This window comes from Carassius carassius, chromosome 3 (genome assembly GCF_963082965.1).
Source record: "Carassius carassius chromosome 3, fCarCar2.1, whole genome shotgun sequence".
NCBI lineage: Eukaryota > Metazoa > Chordata > Actinopteri > Cypriniformes > Cyprinidae > Carassius > Carassius carassius.
The window spans coordinates 8,469,674-8,491,809 of record NC_081757.1 but is presented as its reverse complement, the minus strand read 5'-3'; the positions used below and the strand labels follow the sequence as shown (position 1 = coordinate 8,491,809).

The 22,136-nt window shown below is 36.4% G+C and overlaps 1 protein-coding gene across 5 annotated transcripts in view; it reads left to right on the top strand.

Moving 5' to 3' along the window:
- The window catches only part of arnt2 (aryl-hydrocarbon receptor nuclear translocator 2), a 90,953-nt gene that overhangs the window by 38,674 nt on the left and 30,143 nt on the right, over positions 1–22,136 (top strand). For all 5 annotated transcript variants that reach the window (XM_059527362.1, XM_059527380.1, XM_059527353.1 and 2 more), the window contains 5 exons: positions 1,252–1,337; positions 7,447–7,523; positions 9,049–9,183; positions 9,760–9,834; positions 19,553–19,704. In XM_059527362.1, coding sequence (XP_059383345.1) covers positions 1,252–1,337; positions 7,447–7,523; positions 9,049–9,183; positions 9,760–9,834; positions 19,553–19,704 — 525 coding nt within the window. The remainder of the gene's footprint in view (positions 1–1,251; positions 1,338–7,446; positions 7,524–9,048; positions 9,184–9,759; positions 9,835–19,552; positions 19,705–22,136) is intronic.

The window sequence follows — 22,136 nt, the reverse complement described above, 5'->3', positions numbered from 1 at the left end:
AGAATTAAATGATGATTGCAAACTAAATGCCATGGCATAGCTATCCGTTGAGCTTGCAAACTGAAAATAAATTAATGAACTCAAAGTAAATGGAAAATCTAAATCTAATCTTGACTGATTTGACAGGGGATGGGATTGTGAACAGAGCGCATGAAGAACATTATGAGAAAGGCACACGAAGTGCTTCATATTAGTGGATGGGGTAAAAAGTCTGATTCAGAGTCCAAGGATATTGTGCAAATTTGGTTTCCCTTTGCTTTTCTAAAATCTCTTAAGTTCAGAAGACTAAATATATTTAATTTGTGAAGATTCCAGGAAATGTTATTTTGCTCTCATGTTATTACTTTTAAGTCTGTACATTATTTTTGGTGCTGAAATGGATACTTTTCAATGTGTCAGTGCTACAATCCATTACATTTCGACATATAAAATAGTCATGATTTTCAGTTCTGTTTGTCTGTGTTATTGGCCTAGAAATTTAATTACTTTTATCTAATTACTAAAACATTGATATAAAACCTACATAGAAATCTTCATCTAAAGCTGAAATTTAATGTACTCTATTTTTGTTTTTCCAGTAAAATATATATTTATTCAGCAAGGACATGTTAATTTGATCAAAACTGTCAGTAAAGATATTTATAATGTTACAAAAGAGCTAATATTTCTAATAAAATCTCTTAAACTTTCTGTTCACCTGAAGAATCTAAAAAAAAAAACTTCACAGAAAGTTAACTGAACACGAGTAATGATCCTGAAAATTAATCTTTGCATCTCAGGAATAAATTGCATTTTAAAATATATTTTAATAGAAAAGTTTTTGAAATTGTAATAATATTTCACAATATTGTTGTTTTTACTGTAATTTTGATCAAATAATATTTCACAATATTATTGTTTTTACTGTAATTTTGATCAAATAAATTAAGCCTTGGTGAGCAGAAGAAACATCTTTTAAAAACACTAAAGCTTACCAGCCCCAAACTTTTGAACTGTAGTGATATTGAAATAAAAGCAGGTCTGAAATCATCTTGGTGTGTGCAGATGGAGTCATGCTGTTGTTGTGCTTCTGTGTTTTGTTTTGATGTGAAATGCTAAAGGGAACATTTTTGCGGATGTTCGTGCCGGCTTTCCAAATCAGATCCTGCAGCCCGTAATCCTCATACGACCCGAATACCAACTTTAAAGGACCAAACACGAGTACCAGACATGTTTTGTTTGTTTCATTCTTTGTTTCTCTTTCATTCACAGGAATGGTCTTGGTCCGTCTAAGGAGGGGGAGGCGCAGTACTCCGTTGTGCACTGTACCGGCTACATCAAGGCCTGGCCGCCAGCTGGTACTTACACAAACACACTCAAACACAGTCAGTTCAAAGCCACTGAATCAGAGACAAACATACAAATAACCAAACAAATACTCCAAAGTGGACCAGTGTTGGGAGTGAGTAAATAAAGGTTGATCTAAGGCTAGGATAATATGTTTTATTTTATCTGGGAGGCTGTCCCCGGTTTTCCTCCGTCCCAGTCCGGGTTCTCACGAACGTTTGGAAGCGAGAGGGAGTGACGCCATCAGATGTTTCCCAACTGCGCTGTTTAGGCCCTGCCTTGCTCGCATTCTGTGACGGGAGGAGCACAAGACAGACACATTGGGCGTGGCGTCAGGCCTCGGAGAGACTTTTATTAACATTCCTATTAAATCAAATAAAAAAGGGGATAAAAGTGGCCAAAGGGGAAGAGTGTCCAAAATAAACAGGGAATCTGGTGTCCTTGTCGTGCTGCGGGGTTCGTGTGGGTCGGGCAGTGTTCATAGAGGAAGGGTCCAGGTAAGGGGCGGAGTCCGGCGGACGCACGCGCTCCCCACTTCGTTCCGGGGCGCAAGGGGCGGCGGCTTCCTCTAGCAGCCGCATCTCTCTCATTGGCCGCGGCGATGGCAGGGGATGGACGGCCCGGCATCCTGGCCCGACGGCCGTGTAAACAGGTCCGGCTCCGATCCGGATCGCGGGTCCAGCAGCTCACGTCTCTGGTGGCGCGGGAGTCCCTCAACGCACCCTTCCTGGACCCACGAGGACACCAGTGTGCATGCACGGGGAAGAGAGGCGGTGATGAGGCTCCATTTCCTTTCAGGTGTGCTCTATCACACGCCGCCAGCCCTGACTCGTCCAGCGCCCCTCCTCTCACACACCCACTCCAGTCGGGAGCCTGGTGAAGGGCGGCGATTTAGGACGGGGTGCCGGTGACAATCAGGGAGGAGGCAGCTGTCTCGTCACAATATATATATATATATATATATATATATATATATGTATATATATATGTATATATATATGTATATATATATATATATATATATATATATATATATATATATATATATATATATATATATGTGTATGTATATATATATGTGTATGTATATATATATGTATATATATATATATATGTATATATATATATATATATATATATATATATATATATACATATATATATATATATATATATATATATATATGTGTATGTATATATATATGTATATATATATACATATACATATATATATATATATATATATACATATATGTATATATATATATACATATACATATATATATATACATATACATATATATATATACATATATATATATATACATATATATATATATATATATATATATATATGTGTATGTGTATATATATATGTGTATGTATATATATATGTGTATGTGTATATATATATGTATATGTATATATATATGTATATGTATATATATATATATATATATACATATATATATATATATATATATATATATATGTGTATGTATATATATATGTATATATATATACATATACATATATATATATATATACATATATATATATATGTATATATATATACATATACATATATATATATATATACATATATATATATATACATATATATATATATATATATATATATATATATATATATTAGTGGTGGGCCGTTATCGGTGTTAACGTGCTGTGTTAACGGGAGACTCTTATCGGGCGATAAAAAAAAATATCGCCGTTAATCTATTCTCAAAGTTGGGTTGGGAGCTGGGTCTATACTAAGCAAGCTATGATGACTTTCACCTTGATATAATTTTATATAACCGACTGGCTGAGGGCAGCCTAAAAAGCTGCTCAGGACAGTTGACGGGCCACTGCTGCGCATCATCACGAAAGCTTATCTTTTTCACGTGTTTTTAAGCCTTACCGCTTGTCAATTTAAACATTAAAGCATCCAAAAACAAGACGCGGAAAAGCTGAACAGAGCTGGTTACTCGCGCGCTGTGTTCGGTGCGCACGAGAGAGATTGAGAGTCGTGTATCACGGACAGTGACACTGAACCGAGCTCTCTTCTGCGAAGTTCTCCTCGAAGTCCCTCCTGCACCTGAACGAACAAATACAAATCGCAGTTTGAACAAACAAAAAGATGTGAAGGAGCCCAATTCAGTACTCGCGGTGTTCTGGTGTTCAGGGCTCATGCAGAGAAAGGCGTCTCAAAACACTTGAACACCGAATTTGCTTATTTTTGCTCTTGTGCCAACAAATACATACGAAATATGTCAAAATATCCACCTTGGAAATTATGCTCGAAAAAACTGTCAATTATTTCTTAAGTAAACAGTTGAGGAAAAAAATGTGATGTGTATTATATTGGATGCATTCATCGTCTCTTAAAGTGACCGCGCCTAATTTAGCGACTGGCTGCTGTAATGTTAATCCAAGAAAATGAAAGAAAAGAAAATCACTCACTGCTCTTGACTGAATTACTTTGTAGTTTTAACAGTCAAACCAAAAATTATTCAGACACCATATATAATTTTTGATATATATATATAGCAAAACTGTAATAATGTGAGAAATGTTGAAGGTGTCTGAATAAAATGTAGGTTTGATTGTATATTTAATTTTTACATTGAAGACTATCCAGTGCTATTTTACATTTAATTATTTGGTTTCTGTACCTTGACACCTACAAACTTGAACATTGTGTAAATGGCACAAATAAATAAAAGTAAATGAACATACAAATTAAACAATTTCAAACAGAGCCCACTGGTACAACCTTCACCGGGTCCCCGCTGACCCCAGCTACGGCCCTGCTCACGCCTGTTTCACACATACTCCGTCTGCAGTGCGTATGCAGTCCGTGTGCATTACGTATGTGGTGCAGCACGGACTCAATGTGCTTTCATACAGGAACGCTCCTGGAATGCAACTGGAATCCGTTAACATGGGTGCGTAAAAAAATATGCAACGCATATTTGGAATGTGCATAATTGCAATGTGGAATTAGTTTACATCTTTTTCAAGCACTTTGTGATGCATTTTGGAAACAGGAGATGAGCCCCTTTTCTAATGCACCACATAGCTTGATAAAACCCTTCTCAAAGACTTACTGTTTGTAATGTTTTATTTGGGTAACACATATTCTGAATACCGTCGCCAGAATTCGAATGAGCCATTTTAATCTAGATTAATTTCAAGATCACAGTGAGATAAAAAAAATGTATCTATGCCCACCACTAAAATATATATATTTATTATTATAAAAAAAAAATCTTTTTTTTTTTTTGCAATCTGAAACCTAATGGAACAAGTTGTTGGGAAAATATGTTTGAACTTCTTGAACTACCAGAACTCTGGAATTCAGTGTTCAATTCCAATCGAATCCATCAGTCGGCAGAACTGTCTGGAGTTTTGGATGACTCCCATATGACACCAGCATGCTACTACCCCCCTCACCCCCCCGCCCCTCCCCGGCCTGTGATTCCTATTAACACAACAGCATGTGTGCAGTGAGAAAGGAAGAAATAGACTGTGAACTGAGGAACCCTTAACTCAAAAACCTGAAGTTTTAGCCTCATATCTTTGTTGGAGGTTGTCCAGGTATCCTCTTAGTGCATCTCCAACATATGTGTTCGTCGTATAAAATTAATCACTCATGCTGGACATCCTGTTTGTTGCATAATGGCCCAAAGTTAGGATAAAAATAACCTGCAATGCATGATTGTCAGCCATTATGGTGTCATACTGGAATGTGGTGATTTAAAAGACATCTCGTATCGTTTTCATCACGCTGAATGGTAATCAGTGCATTAATGGTTAGGATATGCTCTGGCCTCACCAGATGGCCCTGAAATGCATTTTTGATCAGTTTCATAGCATTTGCAAAACAAACACAAGGCTTTATGTGCTCTTTATTACTTTGATATGCGACCAAATGAATTCTGTCTGCTTGTATAATGTCAGTTTGTGCAAATTAAAGGCAGTAAATTAATTCAAACCATCGGTGCATCTGTCCGTGGTATGCAGCCTGTTTTCAGAGAAGTTTTTTTTTCCCCTGAATGTGTCATTTATGGAGTGATATATATACCCTTCCTGTTTATTTGTAGCACAGAGTCATTAGTTTTGTGAACTGCTGTTCCCTGCACAGCCATGCACCGCTGATGCATTGAGTTGTATTTTACTCGAGGTGACAGTTTGCAGTGTGAACGTGGGAACAGACCATGAAATATTGACAATGAGACAATAAATTGACCAGATTTCACTCTATTCTGTATTTATATTATTCAGTACTGCATATATTTGCTGTATGCATAAAAACAAATATACAGAATGACAAGTGTTAAGTCTTTTGAAGCGATTATTTAAATGGATTGGTTAAAAATACTCACAAGTTACTGGTTTGAATCAGTTTAACCTTGAGAAGTGGGTCTGCAATAGAGTGAAAGATTTTGTCAGTGGCCTTGTTTCCGGGTGTATTTTTCTAATTCATTTTTCCCATAGGGCTTTATAAAAAATCTTTTAATAGTTATGAACCAAACCAACCATTTACTAGGTGAATAGCAACATTATAAACCTTGAATTTAGGCAAAAAATTATTTTTCAAAAACCAGACAAAACTGTATACAAGATTTCATAAGGGAATGGAAAGAATTACGATCCCATAAAGCATTGTGAATGACATTGATAGAAATGATGGAAAAATATAAAATCTATTAATTTAAAAATGTTGATTATATATAAGAAATCAATATATTTTGTTAATGCAAAATAAGTAGTTTGAGAGAATAGGAAAAAGTGTTCTTTTGGCTTGCCACAGTTCTTTGATTGGTGGAGATATCGCTGCAGAAACAGTGTAGTTTTTCACCAGGAATTCAGCTTTCAAACACGATTCTGTAAAAAAATAAGTTGAAATGATGTAGGCTGATGACTTCAATAAAAGCAGAAACTATCAATTAACAAGGTCTGAGATCAGATTAAGTCTGTTTTTAAAAGTAATCGTTCAAAATAAAATCTTCTATGGAGAAAATAAATAGGATATTTTACTTCCGGGACTGTTGTACATTTTGCCAAGTATGGTAACCCATACTCATTTGAATTGGTGCTCTGCATTTAACCCATCCAAGTGCAAACACACAGCAGTTAGTTGGGGACACAGTCCGTGAACACACACCCGGGACTGTGGGCAGCGATTTTTCCAGCGCCCAGGGAGCAATTGGGGGTTCAGTGCCTTTTTCAGGGCACTTCAGCTATGGGTATTGAGGGTAGAAGAGAGCACTGTTCATTCACTCCCCTCACCTGCTTGCACTGAGACTCGAACCTGCAACCTTTGGGTTACAAGTCCAACTCTCTAACCATTAGGCCACAGCTGCCCTGTAGTAGCCTTACCCCTCACACACCTCATTGGTTGAGCCTAAATTCTTTTGTATTGTAAAACATATTTTAAAGAAAGTTGAAAACAAAAATCTAATATGAAAAATGTATAATAAAAACAATTATGTAAGAAACAGATACTCAAATCTTTTTATAGCAGTTCTTAGACATTGTGAGAGTGTAGTATTTATTTAATTTTCTATTTCTCATGTTTTTTCTCTTCTTTGCGTCATTCAGAAAGATCATTGTATCCTGAAAAGCTTTTTAGCCACCAACCATAATGAGGTCAAGGCAAAGAAGGAAGTGTGTCAACGAGAAATCGTTAATGCAATTAAAAAGAGATTAAACGCTTCATGTTCCTGCTTAAACAAACTCTAGGACAGGAGTCGTTTCTCTGCCCTGATTCCCATCTGTCTGACTTCATGTCCCGTATACTCCACATAAACATGGCATGACAACATCCAGGAACATTAACCGCTTTGCTACTGGTTTTAGAAGACTAAAATAAATCATTATGCATGAAAAAACTCTTGATGTGTCAGGGAGACGTGGACAAAAATATTGAGAAGATGCCAATGTCTGGGATCAAAAACATGTTTTTGCACAAAGATTCCCAAACAGGTCATGTGTACTATTGCAACATAGCATCTCATTAGAAAATGATGTGGGAATAAACATGTTAGTCATCAGGATTTCCACATGTACTCAGTCTGGTGTTCGGACAAATGACTGTCGTTGTGTCTTTCCCAGGCATGACCATTCCGGATGAAGACACGGAAGCAGGTCAAACCAGCAAATACTGCTTGGTTGCGATTGGAAGACTGCAGGTATGTCTGGATCTCGGCTGTACAGTATATGGCAATAAAATTAACAAATGCATGACAACATGCTTGCATCTGCCTGGAACACCATAGCAACTGTATAGTAACATTTGAGCAAACAAACAGAACACCATAGCAATTATCAAGAAAACCCTAGCTACCACATAGCAACATTCTAACAACTAGTAAATCCTAGTAACCTTATGGCAACTTTCTAACAACTAATAACACCCTAGCAACTGCATGGCAACTTTCTACCAACTATCTTTTTTTTGCTTAAAAAAAAAAACACTCTAGTAACTGCATGGCAACATTCTGACAACTAGAACACCCTAACAACTGCCTGGCAATATTCTAACAATGAAACACCCTAGTAACCGCATGGCAACATTCTAATAAAAAACACTCTAGTAACCGCATGGCAACATTCTAACAACTAGAACACATTAGCATATTCATTGCAACATTCTAACAACTATAACAACCTAGCAACTGCATGGCAATGTTCTAGCTACTATCTTTTATTTTTTATTTTTTTACTTAAAAAAACACACTCTAGTAACTGCATGCCAGCATTCTAACAACTAGAACATCTTAGCAACTACATGGCACAATTCCTTTTTTTTTTTTTTTTTTTTACTTAAACACCCTAGTAACAGCAGCATTCTAACAACTAGAACAACACATAGCAAACACATGGCAACATTATAATGAGAAGTGAAGTGACATACAGCCAAGTATGGTGACCCATACTCAGAATTTGTAGTCTGCATTTAACCCATCCAAAGAGCACACACACAGCAGTGAACACACACACACTGTGAACACACACCCAGAGCAGTGGACAGCCATTTATGCTGTGGCGCATAGGGAGCAGTTGGGGGTTCAGTGCCTTGCTCAAGGGCACCTCAGTCATGGTATCGCTGGCCTGAGACTCAAACCCACAACCCTAGGGTTAGGAGTCAAACTCTCTAACCACTAGGCCATGACTTCCCCCTAGTAAACACCCTAGTAAACACATGGCGACATTCTAACAACTAAAACACCTTAGCAACCACATAGCAACAGGCTAGTAAAAATTCAGAACACCCTAGCAACTGCATAGCAACACATTAGTAAGCCTCCACAACACCCTAGTAACATGTTAAATCCACTCTAAAACCACTGCACAGCAACCTCCTTGCAAGATCCCACATCTTCTGGAGTTGTTGTGCACATGCAGGCAAACTCTAGAAAGATGATGTGGATATGTTGAACCTGTCCTTTACCTTAACCTATTCAAATTTTTGGCCACATATTTCTGGGAACTTAATTCATCTATCATAATAAAAAAGTACCTTGTCAGCTCACAAATAACAAACTCACCTTTTAAAATCAGGTTCACTGCATAAAACTTTTGTATACTTAAGGTTTCAACATGTGTCTAGTTAATGTCTTTTTGAAATGTCTAGCAGCACTACAAAACATGCATCTATTTGTTTGAGCACCTGACCATCTGTTTGTGTTAAAATCCCTTTACCTCGTCTCTCAGGTGACCAGCTCACCAGTTTCCATGGATATGAACGGACTCTCTGTGCCGACGGAGTTCCTTTCCCGCCACAACTCAGATGGCATCATCACTTTTGTGGACCCTCGTTGCATCAACGTGATTGGCTACCAGCCTCAGGTCAGTTTCACAGAATGTGCAGCTTTGTATTAAATGTGCTATGTGCAATTATATGAGTTTTGGAGATATTTAGGAAACATACTAAGTTCACAAACATGTTTCTTTAGCAAACAATTCTACAGGCAGTGATTCTACTTTGAAATGTTCATTCCATGTCGGAATGTCTGTTTTTGTTTTTGTCTGGGTGATTCCACTGCTAATTTAACCAATAGTATTTTGACACCCCGGGTTGCCAGTTGTCAGAAAACACAGCGTATTGTAGCCAAGGAAGCCAGCAAATGAACTGGGTTAGAAATTGCGACGAAAAAGCCTCAGCATCCATTTAAAATCTCTATGACCAGAGGCATATGCAGATAAATCAACTCATCAGCTTACAGTGTAAGGCTTTTTTGCTCTTCCGTTGTCAGTTGCTCTTGATCCTGTTTTCTTGTCTTCAATCTGGCAACCTGTGTTAGTCTGAGGAGAAGGGGTGGGAGAAACTATTTTTTCTCGCCGGCTGTTCTCTGTTTAACAAGTATGAAGAGTTTGTATGAATCAAGCCTTCATATGACTGTTCCTTTTCTTGGGTTTGAACAGGATCTTCTTGGTAAAGACATTTTGGAGTTCTGCCACCCGGAGGACCAGAGCCACCTGCGAGAGAGCTTCCAACAGGTACACCAACAAAAGGAAACCCAACCACCAGCACTGATCCAGTCCTACACACATTCATCAGCACCGTGATCCTGTAGGAAAGAAACAAAATAAATGAGATCTCTCGATGTTCTTTTTGAGAAGAAATAAGAGCTAATTGGGCCTACAAGGGCTGGATTACCGAAACATTCTTAGGAATAATATTCTTTTATAAATTAAGAATCATCATATAATCAGATGATGCCATTTTTTTCTTAATAAAAAAACATAAGAATTTTTAAGAAATTATTTGACCACTTATAGTATTGTAGACCAATCAATTATGGAGATGCACATCCCTAAAATGAATGCAACAATTCCCGTCGAGCTAGTCATGGCAAAATAATGCGCTCACTTATTGTTGTTTGTATTGTAATGTGCAGGCAGTGCAAAATGTCAGCATTTGAAGTGATCAGTGAATTTTCATTAAAAATTGGCATATAGTCAGGGTAATTTTCAAGAATTGTAATTGGGAATATTTGTATGAACTTCCTATATTTTGTAAAAAATATAATTCATAAATCTAGCACAATAAAGATGAAGCACAATTTAATGCAACAGACAGATTCTTTAAAAATAAGCATTAAAAACTGCATCACATTAGAACATGCAACGTCAGGTAGATGTTATTTGAGGTGTTTCTCATTGAGTTGATCGGCAAGACTTTAACTTCTTTAAGAAGACATGAATCTAGTCCATAATTCTAAAATTTCCTGAGAAAAACCCACCAGCAATCTCCCATGCATCTCCTCAAGTTTCAAGAGATCTCAAACTGTGCTCAGATTTGCCAAGTCTGCATCATAAACCAGATATCTCAATATGAACTCTAGCATTTCTCATGAAGTTCCCCCAAGAGCAACTGATCTGAGCTGGTGACCACATTCATTTTATAATTTGAGTCTCAGGAATGTAAGGAGAAACATCTAAGACAAGGTGACACAGTGAACTCGATAGACTCCAGAGCAGGGAAAGAGCAAACTCTGAGGAGGGTGACATTATGTGAACGTTGCTTGCCAAGAAAAACCCAAAATCCTTTGCCTTCCCACTCCAGTCAGTGGAGTGCTGTTTGCAAGTCTCCATCGGTTAGTAGGTGTTGATTGGCTACCCCTGAGAGTTCGTCGAGTACCTGCAGAGAATGGTGAAGAGTCTTGTGTTTGGACATTTAAAGAGGTTTTCTCTTTTGCAGCTGTTGTTGTTGTTTGTCTTTCTGTTTTTAATCCAGTTGCCAATTAAACAGCAAGCTGGTGCTCCTCAGAAGCTCTTTTGACTTCCTCCTCTCTCTCTTCCTGTCACATCACCTCTGTTCCTGCTCTTTACCTCATCCTATCTGTTTTATTTTTATCCTTCTCCTTATTTTCCTGACATTCAGTCTTTTTCAGCCCCCTGACTTTACCCTTAAGTTCCTGTCTGGCATTTTGTTTCTTTATTGATTGTTTTCTGTATTGCTCATGTTTTATTATTGTGTTTATTCATATATTTTTTTAAATATTTTATAGGTAGATTTTATTTTTTATCATTTACGTTTTTGCTTCTGTTCAATTTTAGTTTTTGCTCTTCCTGTCAGGTCACTGTTCCTGTCCTCTACCTCATCTATATATGGTATCTTTCCTTTATCCTGGTTGTTTTTACTTATGCTTTTGGTTGTTTTTAGCACCTTTTTCCTTGAATTTCCTGTTTTTTTTTTCTCTTAGTATTATTGATACACTATAATAGTGTTTCTTCAGATTTAGTTTTTCTTTTTAACTTTTATATTTTCACATTTTATTTTAATTTGAGTATTTTTGTAATTTTTTACTATTTTTTAATATTTCTATTTAGCTTTAATTTAAACTGTTTCAGTTTTCAAATGTAGTCATTTTATTACTTCAATTTAAACAAATTAGAAACGTTATAAATCTGATATATTTAATATCTTCATTATTCCAATTAATGAAAATTGTAGTTCAAATTGTAGTATCTTTCTGGTGTTTTTTCTATTTTTATGCTATTTATGTACTATTGTAGTGTTTCTTAATGGTTTTAATATTTCATAATTAGATTTTATATGTTTAGTTTCCATATAATTTTAGTATGTTTTTTTTTCTATTTAGCCTTAATTTTTGTTTCAGTTCTAGTAATTTAAATCTATTTCGATTTTAAACAAAAATATAAATGTTGCCTTGGTAACTAAATAGTTCAAACTGACAGGAATTTATTTTTTAATGTTTTATATATATCTATATATATATATATATCTATATATACAACCCGAATTCCGGAAAAGTTGGGACATTTTTTAAATTTTAATAAAATGAAAACTAAAAGACTTTCAAATCACATGAGCCAATATTTTATTCACAATAGAACATAGATAACATAGCAAATGTTTAAACTGAGAAAGTTTACAATTTTATGCACAAAATGAGCTCATTTCAATTTTGATTTCTGCTACAGGTCTCAAAATAGTTGGGACGGGGCATGTTTAACATGGTGTAGCATCTCCTTTTCTTTTCAAAACAGTTTGAAGACGTCTGGGCATTGAGGCTATGAGTTGCTGGAGTTTTGCTGTTGGAATTTGGTCCCATTCTTGCCTTATATAGATTTCCAGCTGCTGAAGAGATCGTGGTCGTCTTTGACGTATTTTTCGTTTAATGATGCGCCAAATGTTCTCTATAGGTGAAAGATCTGGACTGCAGGCAGGCCAGGTTAGCACCCGGACTCTTCTACGACGAAGCCATGCTGTTGTTATAGCTGCAGTATGTGGTTTTGCATTGTCCTGCTGAAATAAACAAGTCCTTCCCTGAAACAGACGTTGTTTGGAGGGAAGCATATGTTGCTCTAAAACCTTTATATACCTTTCAGCATTCACAGAGCCTTCCAAAACATGCAAGCTGCCCATACCGTATGCACTTATGCACCCCCATACCATCAGAGATGCTGGCTTTTGAACTGAACGTTGATAACATGCTGGAAGGTCTCCCTCCTCTTTAGCCCGGAGGACACGGCGTCCGTGATTTCCAACAAGAATGTCAAATTTGGACTCGTCTGACCATAAAACACTATTCCACTTTGAAATAGTCCATTTTAAATGAGCCTTGGCCCACAGGACACGACGGCGCTTCTGGACCGTGTTCACATATGGCTTCCTTTTTGCATGATAGAGCTTTAGTTGGCATCTGCTAATGGCACGGCGGATTGTGTTTACCGACAGTGGTTTCTGAAAGTATTCCTGGGCCCATTTAGTAATGTCATTGACACAATCATGCCGATGAGGGATGCAGTGTCGTCTGAGAGCCCGAAGACCACGGGCATCCAATAAAGGTCTCCGGCCTTGTCCCTTACGCACAGAGATTTCTCCAGTTTCTCTGAATCTTTTGATGATGTTATGCACTGTAGATGATGAGATTTGCAAAGCCTTTGCAATTTGACGTTGAGGAACATTGTTTTTAAAGTTTTCCACAATTTTTTTACGCAGTCTTTCACAGATTGGAGAGCCTCTGCCCATCTTTATTTCTGAGAGACTCTGCTTCTCTAAGACAAAGCTTTTATAGCTAATCATGTTACAGACCTGATATCAATTAACTTAATTAATCACTAGATGTTCTCCCAGCTGAATCTTTTCAAAACTGCTTGCTTTTTTAGCCATTTGTTGCCCCCGTGCCAACTTTTTTGAGACCTGTAGCAGGCATTAAATTTTAAATGAGCTAATTAAGTGGATAAAAGTGTTTGCTACGTTATCTATGTTCTATAGACGGTTTCATCGGGTGCACGCGCCTGGACCTAAGTTAACCACATCAACTCTGGGGACCCACCGGTGGGTCCAATATTGCATATGCCTAATTCTCAAAAAATCAAAATAACAGCTGAAGTGGTTAACTTCCGGTCTGTGTTGTGTACATCGGTCTGGCTGCGGTGCCTTCTACAAACACAGTTAAAGTCAAGGTGATGAGTAGACCGAAGTTGGGCTCAGGTGGTTGTGTTGCGGGATGTGTTTCCCATACATTTATTTATTTTTGGAGACTCGCCACAATTTTAAAACTGATCGATTTTCAAAAAGGCTTCGTTGAATAAACATGAGTAACGTTATGTACTGCACGTTTAATAATAATAATTCCTTACATTTATAAGTTTAAATATCAAAACGAGGCACAGGTGTTTTTATATCGCTGTATTTCTGAAGGAAGACTTGCATGTTATATGTCTGATAAAGCAGCGTGTGAGCGTACGTGCCTTGCTTTGTTTACAGCTGTTACTGGGGAAACCTCTATTTCTCGCGCTTTATGTCTATGCTTTAAAACATCTCCTGCTGGCAAAGAATGAATTTGCATTTTCATTAAGTCCGCCTGATCCACGCAGCAAACATATTTGGTTTGTTATCAAAAAATATCTACTCTAGAGGGACTTGGCTGTTGTTATTGATTCCATATATCTATGATTGATTCTATTTGGAAGTCTACCGGAAGTTAAGTTAGGTCCACAAAAGCGCGCATGCACAGTAACGTTTGTTTATGTTGTTGCCGTTGAAACCGTCTATTGTGAATAAAATATTGGCTCATGTGATTTGAAATTCCTTTAGTTTTCATTTTATTAAAATTTAAAAAACGTCCCAACTTTTCCGGAATTCGGGTTGTATATATCTATAGATTTCTCCCCGCCCACTTTCCAAGATGGCAGCTTATCCTTTGTCCTGTTTAGTGTTTGTTTGTTTTAACTAGTTTTAATTTGTTGTTTAATGGATTTTAACATCTTCTCAAACTATTTTTTGCCCTAAACAACGTTTGGTGCAACCCAATTGAAAAGTGTGGTTTACCCCACAACTTATTAACAATTTTTAACTGGAGAACTATTCCATGTGCTGTGTTAAAACAGTTTGGCCCTTTAACTACAAACCATCTGCTGCTGAGCTAGGCGTTTGCCTGGATCTCTGTGTTCATCAGCCTGGGTCTTCACTAGCTATCAGCTATAACCCTGGATCTCTACTAGCTACACTCCGAATACCCTGCTCTGTTTCTTCAAACTATACCCCGGCTACCCTGCTCTGTGGTGTGCATGTCTATCATGGCAATTATGACTCTTGCCTTGCTGTTTTTGCTCTGTCTGCCTAAAATCTCAAAGTATGAAGTGCACCGGGAGGTCCCACTGAGTAACTATAACGTTTCTTCAAATGCATTTTAAATGTTATCACTGTCAAAGATTACTGGCTATGCACAGGATCTAGTTGGCAGTCAGGGGAGTTGGATGTATGACTGGAGCCTGTTTTCACAACATGGAGACTTGAAGCATCTTTTAAGTCTTCTCCTTTTAAATGACTGTTTTATTCCATCAAAAAACTATTGACTATCCTCAAAGTCATTATTTATACAAAATGGTGTTCCCCAGGGGTCCATTTTGGGTCCCATTTTATTTACTATTTATATAAATGACTTGTGTAAAAATGTAACAAATGCTAAATGTCATTTTTATGCGGATGGTACTGTTTTGTATTGTTCTGCTCCAGCCTTGACAAGTGCTATAGAGGATCTGCAATCTGCCTTTATAATTATTCAGAAGAATCTTCAGAAATTGAGACTTGTACTAAACTCTGATAAAACTAAAATGATGTGCTTTTCTAAATCAAGGAAAACAGAAGATGCTAGTCAAATTGCTACACTAGATGAGAAAGTAATTGAACGAGTATCAGTCTATAAATATCTTGGTTTCCTTTTAGAAGAAAATTTGTCTTTCAAACAGCATATAGAGGGTCTAACAAAAAAAACTAAGAGTAAAGTTGGGTTTCTATTATAGAAACAAAGGATGTTTCTCTTTTAGTACAAGAAAAACACTTATACAAACAACATTTATGTCAATGCTGGATTATGGTTATATTATATATATGCATGCAAACAAAGCTCCTTTGAAAATGCTGGATTCAATATATCATGCAGCACTAAGATTTGTGACTAATTCCAATTTTCGTACTCATCATTGCAAATTGTATGAGAGTGTTGGTTGGCCATCTCTGCACAATCGCAGGCTGGAACACTGGTATATTTTTCTTTTTAAGGCCATACTTGGTAAATTGCCTCCTTACTTATGTTCTCTTCTGACTCCAAAAGTCACTACCAGGAAGTGTAATCTTAGATCATACCTGTATGGCCAAATCATGTATGATATTCCACGAATGCGAACTGTCTTAGGTGAAAGTGCTTTTAAAGTTTTTGCACCTCTTTCCTGGTATAAATTGCAGAATAAGCTAAAATGTGACTATTTACCGACAATGACACAATTTAAAATGAGGATAAAGAACTATTTGAGTACTAAATGCACATGTGCTGTTAATGAGTGCTGCTGGTGAATATGTTGAGATGATGTTTAAATTGCCAAAATGTCTTTTTCTGTTAAATGTTTGTATATGTATTTTTACAATGGAACTATTATTCTGCCGTCTTGGCCAGGATTCCCTTGAAAAAGAGATTCTGAATCTCAATGGGATTATTTCCTGGTAAAATAAAGGTAAATAAAAAAAAAATATATATATATATATGTATGTATAGTTTTTCCCTCTAATATTTTATTTTAATTCATCTTTATTTCAGTGATTTAAAATGAATTTCTTCACCTCTGTTCTTGCTCTTTACCTCATCCTGTCTCCTTATCTTTGGTCTTTTACAAAAACTCTCTGTTTTTCTTTTATCCTGCTCTTTATTCCACCAGCTTTTGTTCTCTTTTTTTTTGGCCCCTTTTTCTTTGTCTTCAACTTCCCGTCTTGGGGTTTACAGCTACCATAAGTGTTCTCTTCACACGCGTGTGTGCCAACCGTGTGTGTGTGTGTGTTGGTATTCCACCCCATGGGATGATATTGTGGGCACTTGAAGGGTGTGTGCAGTGTTTTTACTCCCTAGATGATCGTGCCCTCTATATTACGTGCTTTGCTTCTTAAAAGCCCCTCAAATCCTCCACCTCGCTTCTCCCGGAAGGCCAAGGTTGAGTGGTCAGGTACGCCACAAAGAGATTTGTCAAAGTACTTTCGCCTCTTTCTCTGCGTAGGTCTGTTGACGGCTGATAAAGACCCCTTTGGCTGACATCCAGAAAAGCCTTCAGATAACTGGACGTCTTCGAAACTCGAGACCACACACACACACGTGGCGGCGTCCTCAAACACACACCTGTTTCTGAGCCTTATCTGTGTCTTATCTTGTACTTTTGAAGCCAAGTGGAACAAAAGCCGACAATTTATGCGTAGCGAGACGGTGAAAGCGTGTTATTCTTTGCCTGTAGTTTCGATACTGAGTTGTCAGAGGCTAGAACAATGTACATTCACGGGGGTTGCTCGAAATCACTCGATGTTGTGGACTACTGGATTCTTACTTGACAGATTCTTTACTGCGTGAAGATGAAGAGACCATTTGTCATAAAAGAATGGAAAAAGAAAACCGTAGAGAGATATTAATCTCTCAAAGATCCTGCCCTGATTTCACAATCCAAAATTCTCTGGCTTCCCTAAAGTCAATTTAAACTTTAAATTGACTCTCTAATACATGTTCCTGCTTTTATAATTGAAACAAACCTAATTTTATAACTCGCTTTGCCATTTAAAAGACTTAATCCCTCTTATTTTTCAGTATCTCACCTTAAACCAAATTTCATTCACAATTCCAATCAAATCTAAATGGATAAATCACAGCCAGAGATGCACAATACTGTATATCAGTGGTCATGTGACTTGTAACTTCAGTAAAATAGGTGTATTTATGCCAATAAATTATAGGACTACATTAAATTCTAGTTGGCCTGCTGGTTTTAAAACACAAGTGAAATAAAAATGTTTATTCATTAAGATTGTTTCTCGTTGTTATACACATGCATGCATAATTTCTTCATTGTTCTCAGTTTCTTACTACAAAACAGCAAAAAAAAAAAAATCCCTTGATTGACTCAGTTTGCAGCTCATTTCAGATCAAAGCAGTGTGAAGTTATTCTGTTGAAAGGTGCATTGAAGCCTTGATGTGAGTCATGTGACTTCAGGTTTGGTTTGAGAAACCGTGAACTCTGGGATCTGTTTAAGAAGTTTGTCTCATTCCCTCCTGAGATCTTAGGGTCCTTTCTCAAGCCGGAAAGGAAAGTGGCCTCTTGTCTCCAAGAATAATATCCCATATCCTCTCCCCTCTTTCAAAGCCTGATATACATCCAAAAAAGTCAAGTTTCCCTCTCTTCTTCTTCTAACTCACTGTATTTGTATTACTCACTTGAAGTGTGGTTGTTTGTGCTTTTTGTTTAATAGAGCCATTTTTGTCAGATACTTTTTAAGGTTTTTTTTGGAAGATCTTTCTCGACGCCTTTCATGCTCTGTTGAGTGGAAAGTTGTTTTGTCTGAACACCGCTTTCTTATTTAAAGCAATCTCTGTATTTGGATGGGCAAACACTGCTTTAAGTGACAATAGAGGTGACTGTGTGGAGAGCATGTGAATGGGGTTCAGTCTGGCCAGAGCTCAGAGTGAGCCAGTCTTGTCACAAAAGCACGCACACTAATTGAGATCTTGTTCCTCTTACTATATATATATATATATATATATATATATATATATATATATATATATATATATATATATATATATATTAGAGTTTGCATTGTAATGGGAGGAGTATTTCTCGTGTTGCTAGTTCTGAAAGGCAAAAACTCTTGTGCATCCTAGACAAACCAATGATGGTAGGGTTTTCCACTGAGCAAAACTTTGATAGTCATTTGTAGTGTCTGTAGTGCTTTGAGTTTGATTGTTTTCTGAATTGAATCACTCATGTCACAAGCATCAACGAGGGACACATTATCATTCTTGCATAAAGCATGTGATATTCCTCATGTTCCTAATTTCTAAAGCCAATTTGTGTTCACATTTGGTGCTCGATGAGCATTAATTTTGGATCCTAGTGGGGGACTTTGATAACAGGTTTGGTATTTGCTGTAGGAAACGATTGGTCATATTTTGCTTATTCTTTCACTGATTACAGTCATCATTCGCTAATTAAGATAAAGATCCCAGTAGGGTTGCACCAGCCATTTGTATGCTCTTACTTAAATAATAAAGTCCACATTAGAGGCTTAATAAATACAAGCTAGTTTATAACTAACGCTGTACTTAATTAGTTTGCACCATTAGTAATCTAAAAGTTCTTAAGTTCTCCACAACGTAACATGGAAGTGCATAATTTAAATAAAAAAAAATAAATAAAAAAAAGTCAGTTCTAACTTCGTTTGCCTTAGGGTAAAAAAAAATGAAATGAAAAATTATAGTTATAAAATACCCATGACATTATTTCATTGTTATTGTTATTGTTATTCAAAAGCATTAAAAAAGGAGCAGTAAATAAATGCAAAAAAGTGATTCATTCATTTATTTATTGATATGCACACTCTGAAGATCCAGTTTGTGTTGAAGAGTTACTATCAAATCATTTATTCACACAATGTTATCTCTCATAAAAAGTTTAACCTTCATGATCTAAATGAGCTTATTGTTGCAATACAATACACCTACTGTGACAAAAGCTTCTGTACATATATAGTTTATACATAGAGATACATTTCAAGTTAATAATGCAATGCAAACATATAGTGTGCAAGTTGTGACTTAACATCATAGCTTATGCTGTTAGTTGTTGGTGCAACTAGACTTCTGTTTTGTTTGTATTTGCTGGTTCTTACAGATTTAAATGTGAACTTGTATTCTTGTACTGTTGTGTTTAGGTGGTCAAGCTAAAAGGGCAGGTTCTCTCGGTCATGTACCGCTTCCGGATGAAGAACCGAGAGTGGATGCTCATCAGAACCAGCAGCTTCACCTTCCAGAACCCTTATTCAGACGAGATCGAGTACATAATCTGCACCAACACCAATGTCAAGTATGTCCAACCTTCTCATTTCATCTATTTAAAGGCTGTTGAAATAGACTTGTCATACTTTGTTGGGAATGCAAATATAATGCTGGATGCTGTTGCACCAAAATTTATTTTCAGTATCGGCCAAAACAGTTTTGGTGGGCTGAAATCATTGACCTAGCAGTAGTTTAAAATTAGCATTTCTCACATGGAGTTTTGAGTGTGCCCATGTCTATTCTGTGCACACATTTAGATAAACTCTGAAAGAGAAACATGTCAGATGTGTTGAAGCAAGTATTGATTTCTTGTTTTTAAAAAGATGTCAATAAAGAGCTTGTAAAAAAATATTTTAGCTAAGCAAAATCACATAAAACATACAGAAACACAGTATTGAGCTATAAAATAACTCCAGAGAAGATCTTTTTGTTAAGGACATGAATTATATTGCATAACATTTTTCCTTAAACTTAGTTGTCATTATTTATTTTTAAATTTGAATGAATCTGTAATGATTTTTTATTTTATTTTATCACAGCCGCTATTTAAATGTTTATATTTCAAACTAATTAAAAACAGGACATTATATAATTTCATATAAAACTCTATATATACTTTTAACTAAGTGTTGATTATTAAATAAATGTAATTACTTGATTATTATATTAACTTTAGTTTTGGTTTTGATTTTGGTGTCTTAGGTTTTTCAGGTAAAAAAAAATGTATATATATTTTAGTGCGTCACTAATGGCAAACTTTCATAGCAGGATGCAAACAAAAGCTCTTATTTAATGACTGATGGTTTTGGGTGGTTTCTGTAATTAGCACCAGTTAGCCACAACTATGTGACCTGCCTCGAGATGTTTGGGCCTCTGTGAGCCTGACATCAGTATCATTTATTCTCCTGACATCAGTATCATTTATTCTCCTTGTGAAGTATTTGCCTGTTCATCTGGTGTTGGCAGAAAGGGCTTGATTTATGCCCATACAGGTCCTGTGAACTTGTAGATGTGCATTTAAAGCAGGATGTATTTTCTTTGCCCTGGGGTGCAACTTTGGGTGTATTTCTTTTGTCTTTTAGGGTGGGGTTGTCTAAAGTCCTATTCGGACGGGACTAGTTTTACAGGGGGTCGTTAGAGAAATCTGTGTTTCACAGACGTACTTGGTGATTTTAATCCCGTTCGAATCTGCCACATCTGAGTTTTTTCTCACACAACCTCTGTGATAATTCCAGAACAAATTACCTACTGTTTTTCAGCAAACTCAGTGATCCTCTGAGAAAACAAATCCCGTCCAAATGTGAATGTCTGTGATTGCCAGCGATATTTTATTTCAAAGAAATAATAATAATAATAATAAACAAATAAAAATAATAAAATCAAGAAACGGATTACCTAAACTGTTAATACTGGCTATTGTAATATCAGCATCAGGTAAGATTACTCACGTTCATTTATGCACTCAATTACATAATGTTTTAATTACAGATGTACCTTTATGAAAATTAAACATGGGTTTAGCCTACTACAAAAAAAGAAAAAAAAAGATAAAAGGAAAACAAGTTAAACTAAAGAAACCACGCATTAACATGATTTTGCAATACTAGCCATTTAGTATTTAGAATTTATTGTGTAATAATACTAATGCTTATCAATTCGAATGACTATATGCAATGCACTCATACAGAGTGTGAGATCTCTGTGACGCCCAGATGCACAAAACAGACCCTCCCACTTCTGTAATAAACACTGAGATGTTAGTCCCGTCCGAATTGGTACATGAAAATCACAGACGTAAGGTGGTAAGAATGGAAACTCAAATGTAGTTTAGAAAACTAGTCCCGTCCGAATAGGGCTTAAGGATATGGTCAGGGGAGGTGAAAATAATAAATGAGACCATTTTGACTGTACATATATAAGTACCCAATTCTAATCTGTCTGTGTACTTTTACAAAACCAATAGAGCTGAATTATATAGGCAACTGTCACAAATGATATGATTAATGCTTATAATGTCTTCAGATCTGATCATACAACAAAAGGAGGGGAAGTTACAATATATGTGAAGTCTAATCTGAATTGTTCCTGCATTCAGTCATTCAGCAAAGTAAATGGCTTGGAATTGTTGGTGCTTAGACTATATTTGTTTTCTGGCTCTGACATTATTGTGGCTGGTTGTTATCGCCCGCCTTCATCTTCTTCAAGTGAAGTATGTACTTTACTTGCAGAATTTCTTCATGATTGGACTAAATACATATGAATTGATTTTACTTGGTGATTTGAATTGGGACCGGTTATCGTAATTTTCCGACTCATTTAAGGAGGTTTGTGACTCTTTCCGTTTGGTACAGCTGATCAGTTCAACAACTCTGCTAAATCAAAAGGATTTGAGCAAATCAACTTTATTGGACTTAATTTTAACTAACGCTCCTCACAGGTATTCTGCATTGGGAGTTTTCT